Source organism: Squalius cephalus, assembly GCF_949319135.1.
Source record: "Squalius cephalus genome assembly, chromosome: 14".
NCBI lineage: Eukaryota > Metazoa > Chordata > Actinopteri > Cypriniformes > Leuciscidae > Squalius > Squalius cephalus.
The window spans coordinates 8,553,115-8,577,122 of record NC_137135.1 but is presented as its reverse complement, the minus strand read 5'-3'; the positions used below and the strand labels follow the sequence as shown (position 1 = coordinate 8,577,122).

Here is a 24,008-nt window from a genome sequence, read left to right as displayed (position 1 = left end):
GACCCAGGTGGAGGATTTTTCTGAGGAAAAAGTGTGTAGTTTAACTGTAACTTCTACAGGGGAGTGGGAAGGTCCTGTGTTTGGTTCTTCACATTATTTACAAACCAATTTATTTTCATTGAAACTAGTTTTAATTTCTTTTAGTTTATTATTATTATTATTTTGTGGGTTTCTGCAGGTCAGAGTAATGGGTGTGTCTCAGATTGTTTGGTGACCCCAGGGTTCAGATGGCAGCATTCACACTTATTCAAGTGAACCGCACTAACACGGCAATCGCACCAGGGTTCGTTTTAATCCAACCAAACATGCCAAGTGTGAACACGCAGTAAAATTTGGAATAACCCAGGACTGGGCCACTCTGGTCCTAGCAGTCACTGTCCAGCAGAGTTGAGCTCAATCACACTTGCCTGTAATTCAAGACTTTGGTTAGATTTCAAGTGTTTTTGAATTGGGTTGGCGATAAACACTGAAGCTCTGCAGAGTTGCCCATCCCTGGAAAAAGGGTGTCCAAATACTCCTGTATTTATTTATTCCTGTAAATACTCACACTTTTCTGTCTTTGTATCATAATTTTAGTCATTTTTGTATGTCAACACTAAAATGCAATGGCAGATTTCAAATCATGTACTGTATCTTCCTGCGTTAGCAAACAAAGTGCCAGTGAGATTCTAACGGACAGATTTCTCCAGGTCCTCCTTGGTGAAGATATGAACTTACATCAGACGTTTGACAAATCAAAAGGTATTTCTACAAATCGCTGTTTGATTGATCCTGTTTGGCTGAATTAACACACACACAAGAAAAAACATCATGTCAATAATGTTCTTTAATGTCAATATGTACATCACCTGAAAGAAAAAATAAAATTTTAAAAATAAGTGAAATAAATACAATATGATACATTTCCACAATGTCTTTAAAAAGTTTTATGGAATATTTTTTCCCCTCCACCTGGAGCAGAGAGATGTGATTTCATGGATTCAATCTCATCTACATTCATTCACCTCATTCGATTTTATAAATATAGATTTATTTCTTCACCTTTTGCTCATGTACTTCCCATTCAACAAAAGGCAAAGAGCGGTCTGAGACGGGAACCGATGGAGGGAGAGGAACGCCTCGCAGAAGCAACGACCTGCCCAAGCCTCAGTGCAAATGTGCTCAAGGTTCCACACAAACTTAATGAATGACTTTATAATACATCGAGCTAAAGAACGCGTAACACTGAGTGCTTCTGAGGTAATGCCATGTGGTTCGCAACACTAACAGGACAAAAAAGTGGCATAGAAATGGATAATGTGCAGGTCATCAGTATATCTTGCGTGAAGAAAACCACGCCAGTTTTTAGGACCATTAAGATGTTTTGCACGGTAATGTTTTCCCCAATTCCTAGAAGAGAAACAAATCCTATCCTCTTCTCATACATTTAATATGGAAAAACTAGTTTCATTTCAGCTGTAAAGTACTTGAAAGTACCACATACTGGTGAATTTAATGGAAAACCCCCCTGATGATATTCATTTCTGTACACCAGTATTAGAAAATATAGGGAAAAGGGCTTGAATGTCATGCAATGTTCTTCATGGTCCTAAAAACAGGTTTCTTGCGCTTGAATGACCTGGACATTTCTTCATGAGATCTGGGTTTCATTGGGCAAGAACATTCGAAACAGCTCGCTTATGCGTGAAACACTTCAGACACGATGGAGAGATGGAGCTGGTGTTTTTCACTCTACCAGAGAGAAACAGAGGGGCTTTCGTGCGTTTCCTCCGAAATGTCGCGCACTCCCTGAAGCATCACGTACGAGAACTCGAGAGGAGATGCCAACCCTTGGAGATGAGCACAGGGACATCACGAGCTTCACGACATGTCTGTAGACGTCAGCTTCTTCATGTTCCTGCGCTGAGCTAGACTGGAGGCAGCTACGGGTTCCAGAACCGGCTTGCACGTCTTGTGGTTCAGCGCCGAGTATGTGGCAGCCATCGCTCCCTACGAGAGACACCGTCAAACTCAAGCAGAACTTCCATCTAAAGACCCGACATGGAATCAAGAAACTCAAGCCATACCTTGACCAAATGAGGCGCTTCGTGGCGCGTGAGCTGAAAGTGTGGGTTCTGGTCCCGGCAGGCGATCCACGAGTGTTTCAGTACCTGTTCTGCGGAGTATCTCTGATGAGGGTCCACGTGCAGCATATGAGACAGCAGGTCCTGCAAACACACACAGTTAAAACACTTATAAAACCCAGAGTGTGTCCAGAGATACTAATGGGATTTCTGTAAAAACACTCAAACAACCATACAAAAGATTTCACAAAGTAGAACCTGTTCCTGGATCAACATCCTTCTTGATCCTGATACAACATTCTGATCAACCAATCATATTAGGGATAGGTTTACAGTTAATGACAAGTTTAGGCTTCCAACAAGTGTTCGGGGCTTTTACACCATTTTTATTCATCTATCATTTCCCTGATTTTAGAGATAATTTATGGATAGGGTTAGGGACTGGATTACAATTGTTTTTTGGAGAGGAATGTTGTTCAAGGATCAATAAGCTCATCTGAACTGGTGCTATTGACGTCCAATCAAATACAATCACCACTATGGATTGTTATATTATGTACAATTATGTAATTCAAGAAAACAACTGGGATTGTTTTGAACCAGATTTGACAACGATAGTGCCCAAAGATACTCTGTAGAAGAGAACATGTGATGCACTTCTTCTAGATCTTAAAGTAAGTCTTGAGAAGTACATGATGTGGAATAAACCACATCATCCATAAACTAAATCAGTACATGGATGATGTGGCCTACATCCGCTCCGAGTTGAATAAATGTAACAAACGTTTATGTTTGTATTAGGGGTGTAACGATACTCTCATGTCACGATTCTGAACTATTATTGCGATACTCCAATATGGTAAAAGGTTAACAAAAATGTACTGTTGATTAAAATGCTAAATTTGGTATTACATTGTGTGTGTAAATGAATTGTCTTGGACTTGGGGCAGGAAACCCAAAGCACAGGACAATAGAGACACCAGAATAACAATATTCATGATTCTGAAGATGAAAATACAGGCTTATTTTAGACGAATATGCTTGCACTCTTTCACTGACTCGATTTATTTAAAATAATGTAGGTCACTTTTACTGGTAACATCAGACATTTGGCATTATCACGACCCACAAATATTCCCACACTGCATTATTATACATATTCAACATTATATATAGTAGTTTAATGTAGTACTGACACTAAAACTCTGATTTTTTATTTTTTTTTTTTATATCATTTTTAAAAATGATATAAATACTGTTCGTTTTCTCACACAAACCGCTCGTTTCGTGTCTTAGGCCATCAATGTGTACTTATGATGGGGAATTGTTTAATTAGGACTTCTCTGTGCATGCTCTTTGAGGTGGTGACCATAGACCTGCATGATATGACTGTCAGACAAGAACGGTTTGACCTAAAAATATCAAAATTGAAACTACTGCGGAAACAAAGACACCTACATCTTGGATGCCCTTGAGGTAAGCTAAAACATACCAAAATTTAATTTCAAAGTGAACTATCCCTTTAATAACATTAAGGATGAACCACTGGAGTCACATGGACTATTTTAACAATGTCTTCACTTCCTTTCTGGGCCTTGGAAGTGGTAATTACGTTGCAGTCTATGAGAGGGTCAGAAAGCTCTCTTATTTCTTCAAAAATATCTTTATTTGTGTTTTGGAGATGAACGAAAGTCTTACGGGTTTGGAACGAGATGAGGGTGAGTAATTTGTGATTAGTGATTAAGTAGTGATTTTTCGTTTTTGGGTGAACTAACCCTTTAACTGAAGGTTTATTTAAGATAACAAAAACCAGCAGGAAAGAATGAGTTTTGCCCCAATGGCTCTCAATTAAGGCACGCTGCATTTCCATTTTGTAATGGATAAATCATATAAAATGTATAGCATAATATGATATTGGGCTACTATATTTTATTATATATTTTATGTTGGGTTTTATTTGATATTCTTCGCTTATGACATTTTTCTTACTTGACCAAAGTGATGTCATATGTCCCACAACTTTACCCAATGAATTTCCATGATTTTCCCAAAGCTTTTCCAACCGCTCATACTTAATTAAGGACTTAAACAACAACAACAATCATTATAGAGATTGCACTCAAAGTTCTAGTTCAAATATTATATCTATAATATACATTTTAGACCGGGAAAAATTATGAATCTTCTTAATTCTGACATGAATGCATCATAACTAATGAAGTGGGGCTAATTGTCCCTTTAAAGGATTCCTCTGCTACCTTTGAGGAGTCCGACACAGAATCCCAGTTTCCTCCACTCAGGGAGAATTTTCCACTGCCGATACGTAACAGGATCTCCTCTGGTGTGTCATTGGGTCCATTGGCAAAGGGCGTGTACCTACACAGATTAACAAAAGATCAGTGCAAAAACATTATAAACAAAGAATACATCCAGACTGGATTCAGAACGATGATCAAAACACAGATGGAGTAGATCGAGTCCATCTACACCCCCAAAGCTTCACAGTCCTGTCCCTCGTCCTGGGTCAACATTTCATTCAGAAACATTAGGCTGTCTTGATTTATATGCTATTTAATGTTGATGATCGATTTATTTTGCATCTGCATCTGCTTATCTATGCTATCGCTTTTTTATGCTGCTGCACCACATGTTTTCATCAGGAGATTCCCTACTCTTTCAGAAGATGTGTAATAGCACCCCTAGCGTATAACAGTGATAACACAGAAAGAGTTCATCTATACTGATTTTTTCTTGAATTTTTCACATGCCCGATTGTATATGGATGCTGTGGTAAGAATAAGATGCACGGAAGTTCTGTTTTTCACCTCGGTCTTTGCGTGTGAACTGTGTGAACTCTGCTCTGCGGGAAGTATTGCCACATTATTATTATTTTTTTTTATCTTCGCTATTGCTTCAGTGCAAATGAATCGCGTGCCGTTATTGTGACGGGTATGTTCAAGTAAGCTAGATATGCGCAGATTCTGCACAATACGCTGTAATTAATATATCACAATGACTCACGATTTGAGTATTTCTCCTAAATCTGCACAGATTTGGCTTACACAAACTTCCCCAGCAAAGTGAGTAAACATAATAAGTAACATGCCAAATTGGCTAGTGATTTGACAGCGTTCCCGCCACAGTTGATTTTTATCCACATTTGGCGGGTGTTAATTTCAAACCCTGTTCATTAGATTCTGAATAGGCAGTGACTGCCCTCCTTTCAAATTTAACACTACCAAGCATTTCATTTAAATGATTTCAAATCAACATTAAATTGATTAATAAGACTGAAATCTAATAAAAAAAATAAAAATTATCTGTTTATCGATAACAGAGCAAGAGTGTACAAAAACTTGACTGTCCCACTGACCCCGCCAACATGGTGTAGAGCAGGACTCCCAGACTCCAGATATCACAGGCAGCATCGTAACCCTGACGCATCAGTACCTGCAACACAACAGACAAAGCCTGTCACTTCAATTCAGGACACGCTCTGGACATGAAGAACATGCAGAGCAGATGATTCCTCACTTCAGGAGCCACGAAGTTGGCGGTGTAACAGGGTGTGAGCAGCAGTCCGTTGTCTCCTCTCAGTTGCTTGGCAAAGCCAAAGTCACAGATGCGTATGGAGTCAGGGTTTCCTGAATCGTCCATGTAGAGGATGTTGCTGGGCTTCAGGTCCCTATGCACCACCTGCGTCAGGAACACAGCCTGTCACAACACCAGTTCATTCCAGTTCATTAAAAATCAACAGAGGTCTAAAACAATGGTTCTCAACCAGGAGGCCAGTGACCACTAGGGGGCCTTAGATAAGTCTTAAAGGCCTTAAAATAAGTCTTAAAATGGTCAATATTTTAGTGCAATAAGCTGTGAAAGAGACATGAATTCGGGATCACACACTGAGAGAAGGCTTTCTGAGGCGGCTTCGGGTGTGTGTCAGGTGGGTTGTTTTCCACAACTTATTGTGCTTAACTTGTTTTAACATCAAGCAAGTCAACCGTCGTTCCAGTCTATTCAGTTATATGCGTCGACCTAAAACTTTGACTTTTTACAGTGGCCTATTAAAATCATTCAGATATTGCAAGCCATTGTGATATACATATTGCACTATGTACATTACAGGGCATCACATTAAGCCTTTTTATGTAAATTAGTCATTCACTTGTCCTAGTAAAAAAATCTAAAATAGTTTTTTTTGTGTGTGTGTGTGTGTGTTGTACAAATAATTTATTCTGAAGCAATATTCTCATTAGTGTTCAGTCAGCTTTGACATTTAAATCTGCATATTTATGATACTTTAACTTTTATAAAGGGCTTTTTTTACCTAATCGTTTTAAAGGGATAGTTCACTTTGAAATTAAATTTTGGTATGTTTTAGCTTACCTCAAGGGCATCCAAGATGTAGGTGTCTTTTTTTCCGCAGTAGTTTCAATTTTGTCTTAGGCCATCAATGTGTACTTGCGATGGGGAATTGTTTAATTTGGACGATGGGGAATTGTTTTAATTTGGACTCTGTGCATGCTCTTTGAGACAGTGACCACAGACCTGCATGATATGACTGACAGACAAGAACGGTTTGACCTAAAAATATCAAAATTGAAACTACTGCGGAAAAAAAAGACACCTACATCTTGGATGCCCTTGAGGTAAGCTAAAACATACCAAAATTTAATTTCAAAGTGAACTATCCCTTTAAATATATGCTTCATATTTTATTTTAAATTCTTAAATTTGATCAATAAATTAATTTAGAATAATAAGACACAATAGGACTTGTTACCAATCAAATTAAATAATTTACACTGAAAAATTACAACTGCAATAAATATTGTTTTAAATACTTTTTGAATATACAAATAAGAAATGTTGGAAAGAATGATACTTTTAAACACGAAACTAAACCACCAGTAGGTGGCGGCAGGTGAACATCTTAATGAATCAGTCATTGAGTCATTTATCCAAACGATTCATTAAATCGGCTGATTCGTTCAGGAATGAGGCAGTTGTTTATGAACGGGTCATTGAATCTTTGCCTCAAACGGTTCGTTCAAAACGCTGAACTATTCAGTGATTAAAACACGGTTCCTGTGAGACGCGTTATAGTTCAGCTGTGGAACTATTTTGAACTATTTTCGCTGCTAAAATAGAACAAAAACAGTCAATATTGCGTCTAAAATGTAAGTGACTTAATATTAATTACTTGTTTATTGAACTGTCATATGAAATCAGGGTCACATTTTCAATCGTGATGGTATTCACTCTTGGTCGTGTGATGTTGCTTAACTGTATCATTTGTTATAAATATAAAAACTCCACATTTTGAATTTTTTTGTGTGTGCATTTGTTTCCATTTCTCCTCATGATTTTCAAGCCTCAACAGCACAACCTTGTTACCGTTAGTACATTATATATTATATTATTTTTCACTATCAATCACCACTTACAATAACTTTATTGACATTTTAATCAGGTTACTTGTCCATTCGATTCACTAGCCGCAATATGTAAATAACTAGAAGATAACAGTGTAGTAAACGGTAAAACAATTTGCACTACAACCAGTGTTTGTGATTACAATAATACATTAAAATAATACATGAACTAATACCAGTTTGCAATACAAGACTTTTTTTGCACAGCTAGAATAACCGTGAGCAGCTGAAACCAGAAGCCTTCCACAATCAAGTTAAAAATGTCTTTGTCCACTCTCAGGTTGAACATACAGTGGGTAGTGTGCAGAATATGTGTGTGTGTGTGTGTGTGTCTCACCCCCTGGCAGTGCAGGTAGTCCACAGTTTTGGTGATAGTGTAGAGCACAGCGCTGGCCTCTCGCTCAGAGAAGAACTTCTGCCTCAGGATCTTATCCAGCAGCTCACCGCCCTTCATGAGCTCCGTCACTAGATACACGAAACGACCCTCGTCATACACCTGAGTGACACACACACACACACACAATGACGCCTTTGATCTCAAACGTCTCAGCTCTGTGTTAGAGTAACTGAGTCATGTCACTCACATCCTTCAGTGTGATGATGTTGGGATGCTGGCCATACCGCATCAGGATCTCAATCTCCTCTGATGGGTCTCGCTTACTCTTATCAATGATCTATTTGACACAATCACAGTGAAAACATCACACCAGAACACAGCACTGACATACACGCTCATGTGAAAGTTGACTCATTAGCCCCTTTCACACATACAGTCTTCACTGGTAAATGAACATCAAAACACATCATGTGTGAACAGGACCTTTTCAAATATACCAGTAAATTGGTTCCGGCAATAAGGGAAGTTGTAACATTACCACTAAATTACCAGTATATGTATGCGCTGTGTGAACACGGAATGAAGATTACCGGTATTTTGCACGTACGAGGTCAGAATGCGCTGACGTAAGAAGTGATTTGGGCCAGTCAGAAGCTGTTGAAAGAGCAACAGCTCTGGGCCATTCATACAATTATGAGGCGTTTACTCAGCATTGGAGTGACACCGAAACTAAACGCTTCTCCTCATCCGGGCAGATAAAGAGATTTGTCAACAACAGGTAGCGATACTGTCACGCATGATAAAATAGCTAGCCTTCTTCAAGAACAAGGCAAATCTCACCTTCACAGCGAACTCCATGGCGGTGACCCTGTGTATGCAGCGTTTGCATATGGAGTATGAGCCCACGCCGATGTCCTCCTTCAGCTCGTACATGTCAGAAAACTGAGCTGAGCCACCATGCATCTGACACAGAACACAACTGCCTTAAAAATCTATGTACATACATTTATACATACATACACTACCAATCAAAAGATTGGCATCTGTAATATTTTTGTTTATGAAAGCAGATTATGATGTTCACCAAGGCTGTATTTATTTGATTGTAATTTTATTGTTTCATGTGATGGCAAAGTTCCATTTTCTCTGTCTTCTGTTAATTGTTTTAATACACTCAAGAAAACTGTCTTTTTTCAATATTCCTTGAAGAACAGCATTTACTTGAAATTGATTATAGAGTGATTATTATGTTTCAAGCATTTTAAATGTTTGGCCTTATTTGATGGTGTGTAGATTTTCATTTCTTAACTCAAATTGTGAAAGAATGGTTAGGAGGGAGTGTTTTATGACAGGTGGCAAACCAGTTAAGGTGCAATAGCGCCACCTACTGTACGTTGGGATGTCAACCATATTATCATATGTACTATTCATTTTAAATATTACGGTTATCGCCAATATGGTATATTGCGATAGCCTCCAATATTTCATTTTTAAAATATCATGATTATCGTCAATACAGGTATATCACTACACCCCTAAAGCATGTATGTATCACTATATAACAATTTTGTATGTACAATTTTTTTCAGGGTTCTTTGAATAGAAACAGCATTTATCTGAAATATACTACCATTCAAAAATTTGGGGTCAGTGAGAATTTTATTTGGGAAATAAATTAAAAAAAACTATTCATCAAGCATGTATTTGTCACGTTTTTATTGTGTTTTGGTTTCCTTTTCATAGACACTGTTTACACAGCTCAGTTTTCAATTAAAAACCGAAGACTTTGTATGTGTTTTGGCCATGGATCCATGTGAACCGGGATCGTTTTGATAACGTTGTCATCTGTACAAAGAAAAAAACGTTCCCGTTTTTAGCACATCTTTGTCGTGTAAACGTACCCTGTTTGATTCTCTTTGTTTTCCTGGTCCCCTTTGTCCTGTGTTCCCGCTCATCATTTGTTGCTATGGTGATTCATTGTTTCATTAATTAGAGCACACCTGGTTGTATTTGAGTTTGTTATCTTGTGTTTATACAGTCTCCTCGGTTATTTGTCTGGTGTTGTTTGTAAGTTAAACACACTGTAACGTTGTCTACGATTTTTGGATCGTTTATAATATACCCTTTTGTTTAATAAAGTTACCTAGCTACTCTACTACTTCCTTTACTCTTCCTCGTCTTTTTCGTGGACCTGAAGTGTGACAGCATTAAATTGATCAAAAGTGACAGTAAAGACATTTAAAAAAAAAACATTGATAATAATAATAATAATAATAATAATAATAAATGTTTATTGAGCAGCAAATTAGAATGAAACATGTGACACTGAAGACTGGAGTAATGATGCTGAAAATTCAGCTTTGATCACAGGAATAAATTGCATTTTAAAACATTAAAATAGAAAACGGTAAAATATTTACAAAATTACTGGTTTTGTAGTATTTTGGATCAAATATATGCAGCCTTGGTGGGCAGAAAAAACTTCTTTAAAAACAAAAAAATATTAACAATCTAAAACTTTTGAAAGCACACAAAAAAATATAAAGAATACATACTGTATAGAACTAACTGAAATATAGAGATACTGTGATTTACCTGCACTATGGGGAGAATGTTGACTAGTGTGGAACTTTTGCTGCTTTCTTCCATCGAGGCTGGAGCCACAAAACTGAAGCCTTTAAAGAGCTGGTGAGCGTTTGCACTGGGGGGAATGCCTGGAGAATCTGCTCACAGGAAACACACACAAAATACAACTCAAGTCATCTTAGAACCGCTAGCAGATACATGTGTCAGCACTAGCTTCCATCTAATCTCTCATGAACACATTCTCCGTCGTACCTTTGGGAGTTTTGGCTGTGAATTCTGGGTCGAAGCAGAAAGTGTCATCTGCTTTCCCTGCAGCAGGTTTGAATGGAGGCTGAAGTTCTCTTCTGTACAATTTCTACACAGACACAATAACACGTTACTCCAATAATACGTTCCACTTGACAACCAAAAAGGTAAGTCCTAAGCATGAGCCAGACTAACGTCAACATAAAACGGCATTCAAAACCCATTCTTCTCCAATGTTATGGATTTCTGAGTGAAGCATGATGCTTTTTTTTTTTTTTTTGGCATATGACCACAAAGTCAGAGCTAAACGTGAGACTTTTTCAGACTGTGGGGTGTCATGGGGAACTGAAAATCACCCTTTTCACCCTTCACCCTTCAAAGAATGTCCACATATCCTAATGCCAACCCTTCCTTTTCAAATGTATCCTTATTTGCTATCACTGTTGCAATCTAATACAATTACATTCATGTTCATCATTAGAAATGACAATTTCAGAAAGGCTGCATTACTTACAACAGTAACTTACACTATATGGACAAAAGTATTGGGACAGATCTCTCAATTATTGAACTAAGGCATTTCAATCAGACTCATTGCCACGTGTGTATGAAATCAAACACTAAGCCATGCAGTCTGCATTTACAAAAAATTATGGGAAAAACAATAAAAAAGGGTCGTTCTGAAGAGCTCAGTGAACTAAAGAGTGGTAGTGTGATGGGACGCCACCTCTGCAATAAGTCAGTTCATGAAATGTCATCCCTGCTAGATACTCCAGAGTCAACTGTAAGAGGTATTACTGGAAACTGGAAGCATTTAAGAACAGCAGCAACAAAGCAGAAGACCATGTATTAATCCGCTGGTTCCACAGCCGAAGAGTGCCAAACTTCCACTGGCATTAATATCAGCACAAAAACTGTGCGGCGGGAGCTTCATGGAATGGGTTTCCATGACCGAGCAGCTGCATGCAAGCCTTACATCACCAAGTACAATGTCAAGCGTTAGATGGAGAGTTGTAAGACGCCGCCACTGGACTCTGGAGCAGTGGAAACATGTTATGTAGAGTGACGTGTCACACTTCTGTTTGGCAGCCTGATGGCCGAGTCTTGTGCCAACTGTGACGTTTGGTGGAGGGGGGATTATGGTGCGGGATTGTTTTTCAGGGGTTGGGCTTAGACCCTTACTTCAAGTAAAGGGGAAATCTTAATGCTTCAGCATACCAAGACATCGCAGTGCTTCCAACTTTCTGTGAGCAGTTTTGGAAAGGCCTTTTTCTACTTCAGCATGACTTCTTCAGCATGAGTTCTTGCCTCAATGCACAAAGCAAGGTCCATAAAGAAAGTTTGGTGTGGAAGAACTTGATTAGCCCACACAGAGCCCTGACCTTCACCCCCTCAAACACCATTGGGATGAACTGGAACGGAGATTTCAAGCCAGGTCTTCTTGTCCAACATCAGTGCCTGACACCACAATTGCTCTACTGGAAGAATGGGCAAAAATTCCCACAGAAACACTCCAAAATCTTGCGGAAAGCTTTCCTAGAAGAGTGGACGGTGGGACCAACTCCATTACAATCCCTGTTGGTCTAATGGTCAGGTGTCCCAATACTTCTGTCCATACAGTGTATGTGTATCCAGTAATCAAACACAAGTGATGTGATCATAAGTCAAGCACAACTTGATCTGGCACACTGTCTGACCTCACACTCACGCACTGGAGGATGGAGCACTTAAACTGTGTGCAACTGGGGTTAACGGATTCTTACATTCCAGTCAATGGTGGAGAAAAACGTGTGTCGTTTGATCTCCTCCACTCCGTCAGGACCTGCTCCTGCAACAGACCAGTTATGATGATTACCATAATGGTGACACCACTACCAACAGTTTGTTTCTACTAAAATTCAACAGACTGTGAAAAAAAACACAGGTGACTTACCTAAACGATTTGATGGATTTCTTTTGAAGAGCATTCGTAAAAGACTTTGTGCTTCCAAACTTAAAAATTGTGGCATTCCCAGCTTTGCTCTGGTGTACAGGAACAGGAAAAGAAAAGGAAAAAAGAAATCAGAAAAAGCAACATTACCAGCATTTTATATGCATGGTCATCATGATCAAACCAACCATCATCAACCAACCTAATTGGTTCTTCGGTTTACCTGTCAATTACATTTTTCTATCTAGCAACCTTGAGAAGAGATTTGACCAATTAAGCATCGCATAGACTAGCACGATTTAACAGCCACACTCACTTGAGAATCATGTTCATAGTCTCATTCCTGTCCTTTCCTTGGAACGGTAATGTGCCGGTCAGCATTTCAAACTGGAAAAAAATAAATCAACCATCAAACAAGGCGACAAGCCGCATTTATTTGGGCAAATTATCAAAGCACGATTGTCTGGGAATCCAGTATGTGATTTTAAGGTAAATGTTCTCTTTCAGTCAATTCACTTGGTATCACACAGATTAGAGCCCGACCGATATGGATTTTTGGGCGCCGATGCCGATAAAAAAAAGCCAGATACCGATATATCGGCCGATATTATTTATGTGTATATTATAATACAGTAGCAATATTATTTATGTGTATTATAGTACAGTAAGTTTGGACACACTTTCCAATTGGTGTGTACAAACTTTTGATGGGTACTGTATATAGAAAAACAGTATAAACAGAATAAATACAGTATATAAACGTTTTGCAATGATAACTCAAATGTGGTGATTAAACACTTGTGTGACAAAGATATGTAATGGAGGCAGGGTGAATGATAGAATGAGAATTTGAGCTGTAATATTTTATATTATATTATAATATAATATAATATAATATATAGCATTTTATATTATATTATATTATATTATAAATACTCTTCTATTTTTAATCTTAATTTCTCTAATATCTACCAGTGGAGGAAGAGCTCAGATCTTTTTAGTAAAGTAAAATTAATAATATCCTAATGAAAACGTTTATAATTACATATGTACAGTAGTTTTATACTATTTTAAATAAGTAGTAAGCAAAATGTACTAAACGTGAAACTAGGGCTGGACCCGAATATTCGAATATTCATTCGGTGGGTTGGTATTCGATTTGAAAATTTGACATTCGAATATTTGTTGGTGGTTTTTTTTTTTTTTTACATCTGGGATCCCCCGCGAAACGGTTCTCATTCGCGCTTGAATAAGGCCGGCGACACACTGACTGCGTGGCATGGCCGTTTTTATTTCGGCTCCCATGTTAACAGGTTGGAGTTTGCACACTGCCTGCGTGAGACACGCGTCTCTCAGGCGCGGCTCGAGCCACGCGGAAAACGCATGCATGCTAGAAACAGAACCGACGCAAGTGTTCCAGCAACGGGAGTCTTCTCTGGCAAGAGTGCAGAACAGCGGAGTTTGTATGGAGGAAGTGCATGTCTGAGCTTGTGTTTTGGATTAAGCTGTGTTGCTTTGACATTGTGGAAAATAGAATAATAGAAACAAAATGTATTAGCCTTTTTACCCGTTATTATCAATCTAAATTAATCTCGTTTTTTAATTTAACTTAATTTCGTTTTTCTTTATTTAAATTTCGTTTTTTCTTTATTTAAATTTCGTTTAATTTCTTTATTTAAATTTCGTTTAATTTCTTTATTTAAATTCCGTTTTTCTTTATTTAAATTCCGTTTTTCTTTATTTAAATTTTATATTTATATTTAAATAAAGAAATTAAACGAAATTTAAATAAAGAAATTAAACGAAATTTAAATAAAGAAAAACGGAATTTAAATAAAGAAAAACGGAATTTAAATAAAGAAATTAAACGAAATTTAAATAACGAAATTAAACGAAATTTAAATAAATTAAACGAAATTTAAATAAAGAAATTAAATGAAATTTAAATAAAGAAATTAAACGAAATTTATATTTCGTTTTTCTTTATTTAAATTTCGTTTTTCTTTATTTAAATTTCGTTTAATTTATTTAAATTTCGTTTAATTTCGTTATTTAAATTTCGTTTAATTTCTTTATTTAAATTCCGTTTTTCTTTATTTAAATTCCATTTTTCTTTATTTAAATTTCGTTTTTCTTTATTTAAATCTACCCTTTACTGTGTCAGTAATTTTGTTAGTCAGAAAAATATTAGACTACCTTAAAAGTATTGCTTAATTTAACAGACCTGTGTGTGTGCGTTTTATATCACTAACAGTGTCCGTTCTCGGACGCGTTCTCTGCCGGCGTGAGGTGCGCCGCTTCCCGCTCTCGCTGTTCTGTAGTTTACTAAAAGTGTATTAATTCTGAACGTGTCACTCTCCATCTGGCTACTTTTAATGCAAAATGGCCCTATATAAAGTGTTATAATTACATAAAGTATTGGAATATTGCTTGATGTTGTAACGTAGCAGAATGAGTTTTAACACTGTGTCTACACCGGACGCGCTGTTATTTTTTTGCCACTTTTGCCAGTTCTTTGTAACAGCTTTTAGGTGCTTTATTGGCAGCGCCATCCTTACATAAATCACTGCACGCTGCATTTTTTTAAATATTAATTTATCGGCCGTTATAAATGCCGATACCGATAGTTAGGAAAATGCCTAATATCGGCCGATAATATCGGCCCGCCGATATATCGGTCGGGCTCTAACACAGATATCAAGATCATGTGTCACACTAAAGATGCATCAAAAGACCAACCTCCCTAACACGCTTGAGCCCTAACGGACCATGCACTCACCTCTATAAAACATACATTTACGTTTTGGCTTATGACTCTAGAACTGTACAGGTCTAGAATTTTTTTTATTTTTTTTATTGTTCTGAGTATTGTTCTTTTAATATATATCTCTGAGAAGTGAGAAACTAAATTTACCCGTTTTCATTTCAGTCCATAAAACGGTTTTGGGATCACCCTGGGCCAACTCTCAATTTACACAAACCATACACAGTCTCCTTGCCTTTTTAATAATAATAATCCTTAGAACAATAGGGTCCAATACACTTAAAGTACAGGGAGTCTGGGACCCTAATAATTTAGATACAAATAAAATGTGTATAAGTCAAATCAGCTTATGGGAATGGCCCATGATGATTAACTGACAAAATCAGAAACGATTGATTACTTAAGCCAGCAAAACACAAAATAAAGTACACCTTCTTCTGAAAGCAAACTTACTCTAGCTAACGCTAGCTAACACTCCTTCAATTCCCTGGCATCAAACTGTCAAATGAATAACCAAATTCCCAGATAATTTCTGACTTTATTTCTCAGACTTGTGTGTTATAAATTCAGAATTGCAAGACGTAAACTTGCAATTGTAAGAAAAGTCACAGTAATCTTTTAAAAAGTTTTATTCTGTGGCGGAAACAAGCTTCCATACAATCAGGAGTTTTGCCTGAGAGCGGAAAAGTTCCCCTAAGCAGATTTCACTCATGTTTCACTCTGCCGTATCCAGATCTGACGAAGGACCTTCGCCTGGACCCATGACAACGCAGTGCTGAAGTGCCAACTAGTCTCTCCCTATGGAGGATCCCTTTACCACTCTACAGATAAAGCGTTGTCGGGAAAATTCGTTTTGACAAAATAAAATAAAATTCTGCATCAAAAAAAAAAAAAAAGAAAAGACCAGTACTTTGTTTAGGCTTGGTTTGTAGGGAATTCCAAACCTGCGCACATATATTCAAACGCACATAACTATAGAACCAATTCTTAATGCACATGTGACCGCCATCAGCGTTTCTCACAGGTTCGCGTTTAAAGTCTGTGTAGAGAGAATGGTGTCGTCTTAGCGGCCCCTAATTTAATAACAAATGATCGTTGCGACGGAAGCGAATCAATCAAAACTAACTTTAGCTGGAAAATATCTTTATTAAAGAACCGCTATAAAGCCAAAACAATATATATTACTTTAAATTATACGTTTATCTCTGTAAAGCTGCTTTGAAACAATCTACATTGTTAAAAGCGCTATATAAATGAAGATGACTTGACTTGATGTTCAAGTCGGTCGTGCGAACTTGCTGCACTGACCAACAGAAAACGGCTTGGTTTGAAAGTGACGTGTGTGAGCTGTACTTCATACATCACCACGCTACCGACAATAACCTTTATTTTTTTTACACAATTTTGCAAAAATTCTCACCTTTCCTGCTCAAATCTCATATGGCTGTATTTACTTTATAATGTTTACAATCCAATACAGTGTAGATTGTTAAAATAATGGCGCTTCTATTACCACAGACAAAAAGAAATCCACTGAGTATTTTGCATTTGTGTAAAAAAGTGAAGGTGAAAACACTTGTTTTAGAGGACTGTATGACACGAGGACTGAGTCAAGAGGGATTGAACAACACAGACTCCACATAAATTGTGCTAATCTGTATTCCTAGCCTTAAATCAAGTCCTTCCCACTCGGACAGGTCATCCTGCGCTTATCACGATAACTGTGATGCTCTCCGTGTTGCACCTTGTTCCTTTGCTTCAGAGAACAGGAGTGCATATATAATACGTCATTTCATGATTATATTGACCAAAAGGGCTAAAATGTGCAGGAAGTGTTCAAAAAGTACTGAAATTTTATCCTGGTTTTATTGTCAAACCAGTAACCGTTTCATCCCTAATATATAACTTGACATTTTCCAAACATGCTCATTAAGGGAGAGTCATTAAGGTGTAGGTGTGATGATCTCCTACCATTAAGACGCCGAGAGACCACCAGTCAGCACTCTGTGTGTGACCTCTCCTGTTGACCACCTCAGGGGCCATATACTCCACAGTGCCACAGAAAGAGTACGCTTTTCTGTCCTGATCTACGGATTCTTTACTGAGCCCAAAGTCTGCAAGAGGCACATCAGCACATTAGTCATATTTACATCAAGTCGTAAAGCTAAAGCAAGGGTGTCGAACTCTGCTCTTGGAGAGACACCGTCCTGCAGAGTTTACTTGAAAATTGGTGTTAAGTCTGCAGGATGGCTGCTAGGGCTGGGCAAAAAATAAAAATCGATCTTTCGATTAATAGTTTTTTTTTTTTAAAATATGGTCGATTCGATATCGATTCTCAAAAGCGATATGACTCTCAAAATAATAAAAATGAATTCTCTTTCACATCTCCCAGTGTTTAAACAGACAAATTCACACAAATTTATCTTTGCGAGTATCCAAGTAAACATATTCGGTTATGGCTTAAGTAAACCGTAGACCTGCTCTTCACTGAATAACGTTTTTGTAACTTTAATAAGGATCAACTTTTATTTAATTTTGTACAGTGAGGATATACAGTGTTATTTTACATTTGAATACTTTATTCAATTTCTGTACCTGAGAACTACTATAAGACCAACTTGAAAAACCTTAAAAGCACTGAATATTTCATTTGCATCTTTGTTCTATTGTATTTATTTATTTGTGTTATTGCTTGTATTTAATTATATGGTTTTTTTTTTATTATTAATGACTTGTTTTGAATAATCGTTAAAACTTATATTAGTAGTATTTGTTAAATTTCACTGGTTTCTAAAATTTTGGGTGTCATAACCTTATTTACTATAATACAAGGATACATGGGTCAAAAACAATAACCATTTTATTCATTTATTACTTATTTGTGGTGGGGCCAGTGAAAATTTAATCGAAAATTGAGAATCGAACTGAATCGAATTGAGATCTTGTGAATCGGAATCAAAACTAATCGAATCGGGACATCCGAATCGATACCCAGCCCTAATGGCAGCAGAGTTTGACAAAGATCCCCATCTGACCACAACCCAAACACACCATACATGACTCAAATCGCTAACAGTACATGTAATACATTACAAATTTGCCTCTATCTACATGCACAAGTTCAACAGGCAGGGAAGTGATGTAATAAGGGGACAATGGTACGTACCTGTTAACTTGATATGTCCAGCTTCATCAAGCAAAATGCTGAAAATTAAGACCACATTTCTCCAATACAGATACAAAAATACATGAACTAAACAAGAGTCAACAAACAAAATCAGACTAAGAATTCAAAACCTCTCGATTATAATCTTGCACATTGGTTCTGTCAGATTTATCCATCCTTACTTAATAAAAGATCAAAAAGAGAGGGCAGGTGAAATGCCAGAAAGAGAGAGAGAGTATGGTTTCTACTCTACACACACAGAGAGAGAGGGAGCGAGAGAAATGCAGAGAGGTGAAGGGGGATACTTTACTTTTCAGGCTTCAGGTCTCTGTAAACAATGCCTAGGTTGTGTAGATGATCCAATGCAAGGGCCAGCTCTGCAAGGTAGAATTTCACATCCTCCTCTGTAAACATAACCTAGTAAGAACTGGACAAATTTACTCTCTCATCAAAGACCACACACACACATACAACAACAATACATAACACATTATCATAACGACAAAGAAAAAGATGGATATACGCCAAGCATATTTGTTTGCAATGAATATTAACGTCAGGTTAACAATTAATGGACTCTATACAATCAGATAATTTTTTTTTCCTGTGTAACTTGAGGAATTTGCAGAGTTATTTTAAATAATTAACGCATTGCTTTTCTATTTAAACCGCACATTTACTGGCAAATACAGCTGAAAAAGCATTTGAAAAGGTGCGTTTACATTCACTAATTTTCCTCATCAAATGAATCCAATCTGATTTCATATTCTGAAAGTCCTGTTTATAAGAACCCTAAATGTTGCAATCCAACTCACATATTCATTTGCGTGTGCATTACATATTCTGAGCAAAACTTCATGCTTAGAGCCCAGTCACTGCATTCACATGTCACTAGAGCTACCGTCAGTATAACTGTCGGTTTTGCCTTGATGACATCTAAAAAGAAAGCCAACATATACGTCAGAAGAGCTTTTTTCTCCTCCACTGACCAGTTCGTAAGACGTAAATACATACACACGTTCATAAGTAAACTGTGCATCAGGGCACTGTGCAAGCAAGCTACTTTTGAATCCTATTGAGGAAATAGTTTCTTAATTATATAAGCTAATTGATGAGATTACTATCAATCACACCAAAATTTGGTTCGGACTGAGCTCAATGAGATTGATTGCGATGTTTACATAAAGGCTTTTCAATCCGATTGAGCTGCCAATCCCATTACCAATGCATTATTTGGTTGCATGTAAACCTTGTAAATCTCTGTGTAGAGATGAATTGCCACACAGAAGCTGTATTAAAATATGCCTCATTCCCTAACATAAGGGAGTGGATTGATGAAATGCTACATCAGTAAACTCTCCGCCACATTCAACATGTGGTCTTATTTTTATGGCGATTGAGCACATGAATCAACATTGTTAAGAAAGTACAGAAAACGTACAATAAATAAACAGACAAACAAATAAATAGAAAAAGTTCTTGAAACACACAAAGGGCTGGCAATGCATACAGACTAAAGGCCTGTTAACAATGAACACAAATTTTCACTGCGAAAAGTTCTCATCTACGCACCCCAACACTCTGACTGCAAAAGCAAATCAGTTGTTTGTGGTAGAGCACAGTTTAACAATAGTGGTGTACTTTCTCAAATAAAGTCAAATGAGTCCAGCATTCAAGCATGTAAATGAACACAAGAAAATTTCACTCTGGAAGAAATTTAGAGTTATTTGTATATAATTTTGGTGCATTTTCTGGTTACATTGCTCCGGGTGAGAATCGGCCTTAAGTTTATAATCTAACACTTTTAAAACCTGTAAATGAACACAAGTGAAAATTTGGCAGAGGACATTACACTTTATAAGACATTTGGACATTATTACAAACAATCAATTGTTGGGGGAGAAAATAGCAATACAAAATAGTTATAAGAAGAGCTGTTAGTCTGTTAACATCATAAATCAGACACAGAAACTGTTAGAGTAGATCACACGATGCTTACCTCTTTGGATAAACGAGTAAATACATCCCCACCCCTGAGAAAATCCAAAATTAAATAGAGTTTCCCTTCTGTCTGAAAGGCTGTAAGAAAAAAAACGACAGACAATCACACCTAGAAGTCAATCCTGGGGAATTCCATGGAAAAGTCAACCATACCATAAAGAAATAAAGCAAAGGATCAAAAAACGTGTTCTTTTAAGGCTATATTAACTGTACTGAAGTGTTATTTAATGGTTTTAAGTAAGTCACACTGTTATTTAACTACACACAAGGCATCCACTACTATAACTAGATTATCTGCAAGACGTAAAGAGGACACTTCATGCTATCAATTAGCATTTTACAGATAGACAAGACAATGTCTGAGGAATATACATACAATGTCATAACAGCACTGCTTTCTGAATTCATAAGGGTCAGATTTACGAAGTCACCGGGCTTCAGTGATGCGTCACGCCCATAATGTTAATACGTTTATAAAACAATACTCATACAAATAAATTGAAACTTTCTACGCCAAGCATTCAATCTGGAATGTGTAGTATTTACTCCCACCGAAATTGGCTCAAATGATCACTGGACAGGGCTGAGCAAACCAAAGTAAGGCTGAAAGTGAGAAGTTTGGTCTACTGCCTTTTTGGTTTCTACTTTAGAAATGTTTGTGTGATTTTGGGCTCTAAAACCACACAAAATAAGACTATACCAACAAGTACATTTCATGTTTTCATTGCAAATTGTCTGCAACATTAGAATTGCACCCTTACACTAAATTAAACAAAGCTAAGTCTTTTCAAACACGTTGGGAGTTGAGCAAACAACCCAATAACTATTACTCAGAAAGACAGAAAGAGTCTTACCATAGTGCAACTTCACAATGAAAGGATGATTGACCTCCACCAAAATATCTCTCTCCATCTTAGTGCGAACTCTGTCCCTCACTGCAACACAACATGCACACACAAATGATGAATAAACATGAGTACACCATCACAGAAATGTGTTGCTCACACTAATGAAGACGACAAATCACTGACCTTTTAAGGATGCCTTTTTGAGCACCTTCATTGCATAAAGCTGACCGGCATCCGGACCAATTAACTTCCGCACCAAAAACACCTGAGGTCAGGACAGTTCACAGATCACCTTCCAGTTTACAGACACAAGAAAGTAGATATACAACTTCCCTAATATCAGCATAAAGGATAAGAGAACTTGATTGTTCACAACATGGAACAATTCAAGTCAGTCATCAGAAGAAATGGATGACAGTATTAAACCCTTCAAGAAATGTTCAGGTCTCATTTCGCACAAAAAAAAAAAAAAAAAAAAAAATGAAACCAGAAAATATTTATTATATTGGAAATATAAAAAGAATCTATTGATTCAATGAACCAAAGTCAATGGGGTCCAAAACAACACCGGACAGCAATGCAGCGAGACATCTTTGTTAGTGTTCCACTGAAGAAAGAAAATCATACAGGTTAGGGTCATCATTTTTAGGTAAGCTATCCCTTGAACTCTAGCACCCCACCACTACACTAGGCACACATAAATAGACTGTAAAATTAATCCATATGAATCGAACGGTTTGGTCAAATTTTCTGAAGAGACTCGATTGCTTTATGTGATGGAGATACAGATTGAATTTAGGCTTTTATTTACATATAAACATTCATCAGCGAACAAACAAAAGCTCAACCGTAACGGCTTGTCAAACAAGAATGAACCTCATTGGTTCTCGCACGTCAGGCGAACATGCTTGAGCTTCCGTTAACCACAACTGACGTGCGAGTGGATGAATGTTTATGTGTGAATAGGCATGTGCCGGTATCAAATTTTCATGCTGCGATTAATTGATTGAGCTTTTATCACGGTATACGGTATTATCGCGGTATTTTAATTGCTCAAGAGATTTGATTTCAATCTTGATTCAATATTTACTCTTTGTATAAATATTAGGTAGGCTACAGTAGATAGACTACATGTTAATTTTTCTCAAGAAAAAAATATATCTCACATAATGCTGTAAACATACAGAGAGCCCTGTCAGCTGGTATTATTAAAGGTTAAAAATTAACAAATTTAATTAAATATAATTTGGTTTTCATTATAATAACAATTATGACACAAGTAAAAATATAATACAAATGTAATATAGTGCACATATTTAGCAAAATACTCCTCTCTATAGCTATTTTTTCTAGTCAACTAACGTGTGTTGGTCATTAAATGGCTTTCCTGAGGTAAATGTAACGTTCTGTGACATAATTGTTCACCTACAGTTTTTTTTTACCTCTTTCCGTGGCTGAAAAACACTGATTGGTCGATATTATGTATGAGGCATAAATAAATACCTTTCGGTAAGTTGTACTGTATCTTTAAATAAAAAGTAACAGATGATCGGTTTACTTGAACTGAGGCGCTACAGCGATCGGTCACGTCACATTTACAAGCACCGAAACGGTATTTATTGTCTGAATTTCGTAATAAAATGGACAGAACCTGAGAGCGGAGAATTTTTTCATATCATAAGTAACCTGCTCTGTCTAGTCTGTCGGTGTCGGTGTCCTCTTTGCTCCGTGATTTTTCTCTGCGTGAGAAAATGGATGTGTGGCGCGAGAGCGTGTGAGAAGTGTAAATTGCGTGAGTCTCACGCTGAATGCGTAGAGTTGGCAGCCCTGCTGCATACCGGCACATGTCTATGTGTGAATAAAAGCCTAAATTCAATCTGTTCATCATATAAAGCGATCGAGTCTCTTCAGAAAATTTTGACTAAACCGCTCAATTCATATGGATTAGTTTTACGATCTCTTTATGAACTTTTTGAAGCTTCAAAGTGGTAGTTGCGTAGCTGACAATCGTTTTCTGGAGATGAACGAAAGTTGTATAAGTTTGGAACGACATGAGGGGGAGTAATTCATAACAGACTTTCATTTTTGGAAAATTTCTATTACCAATAATAGAAGGGGAAGGAGAGAAAGAAAAAATAATGTGCTCAGAATTAGCTATTTCAACTGAAAAGCCTGAATGTAATGCATCATAAACTTCTCTGTTGGAGAAAGAATGTGAATGTAATATTCTCATTTCCATCTCTCAGCATGTTCAGTTTATTGTCTCAGTTTGTTTTGTTTACTTGCATTTTAATAACTGACACCAACTCATCCAGATGAATTCATGATCACATTCATTTGATGACCACCTGATGTAGCAATTCATTATTCCACTGATTACACCAGGTCTGGAAAACTTTTCCTTCTCTACTACTTTATTTTTGAATTAGTGAAGCATATTAAGCAATTAATACAGTGTTGATTCATTTTTACCATTTTGCATTTAGACAGCATTGAAAATGCTTAACAGACCGGTTTTACTTTCCACACAGTAATTCTGCAAAGTAATACGAGGAAAATAAAACGTTTCTTCTGAAAAAAGTGCATACCCTTTTATTATGTATAATGTGCTAAAGATTATAAATAATTAATT

The 24,008-nt window shown here is 37.0% G+C and overlaps 1 protein-coding gene across 2 annotated transcripts in view; it reads right to left on the bottom strand.

Moving 5' to 3' along the window:
- Window positions 1-808: 808 nt before the first annotated feature.
- rps6kal (ribosomal protein S6 kinase a, like) overlaps window positions 809-24,008 on the bottom strand; it is a 31,517-nt gene continuing 8,317 nt past the window's right edge. The window contains exons 4-22 of one of the 2 annotated variants that reach the window (XM_079892332.1): window positions 21,560-21,641; window positions 21,383-21,463; window positions 20,527-20,606; window positions 18,838-18,944; window positions 18,528-18,565; window positions 17,333-17,475; window positions 12,914-12,984; window positions 12,601-12,689; window positions 12,431-12,495; window positions 10,674-10,776; window positions 10,431-10,558; window positions 8,676-8,798; window positions 8,083-8,172; window positions 7,836-7,994; window positions 5,598-5,777; window positions 5,437-5,513; window positions 4,322-4,439; window positions 2,067-2,207; window positions 809-1,989 (exon numbers count right to left, since the gene is read on the bottom strand). In XM_079892332.1, the coding sequence (XP_079748458.1) occupies window positions 1,861-1,989; window positions 2,067-2,207; window positions 4,322-4,439; window positions 5,437-5,513; window positions 5,598-5,777; window positions 7,836-7,994; window positions 8,083-8,172; window positions 8,676-8,798; window positions 10,431-10,558; window positions 10,674-10,776; window positions 12,431-12,495; window positions 12,601-12,689; window positions 12,914-12,984; window positions 17,333-17,475; window positions 18,528-18,565; window positions 18,838-18,944; window positions 20,527-20,606; window positions 21,383-21,463; window positions 21,560-21,641 (2,004 nt within the window). In that variant the 3' untranslated portion in view covers window positions 809-1,860. The remainder of the gene's footprint in view (window positions 1,990-2,066; window positions 2,208-4,321; window positions 4,440-5,436; window positions 5,514-5,597; window positions 5,778-7,835; window positions 7,995-8,082; window positions 8,173-8,675; window positions 8,799-10,430; window positions 10,559-10,673; window positions 10,777-12,430; window positions 12,496-12,600; window positions 12,690-12,913; window positions 12,985-17,332; window positions 17,476-18,527; window positions 18,566-18,837; window positions 18,945-20,526; window positions 20,607-21,382; window positions 21,464-21,559; window positions 21,642-24,008) is intronic. The other variant, XM_079892331.1, reaches the window with a different exon arrangement.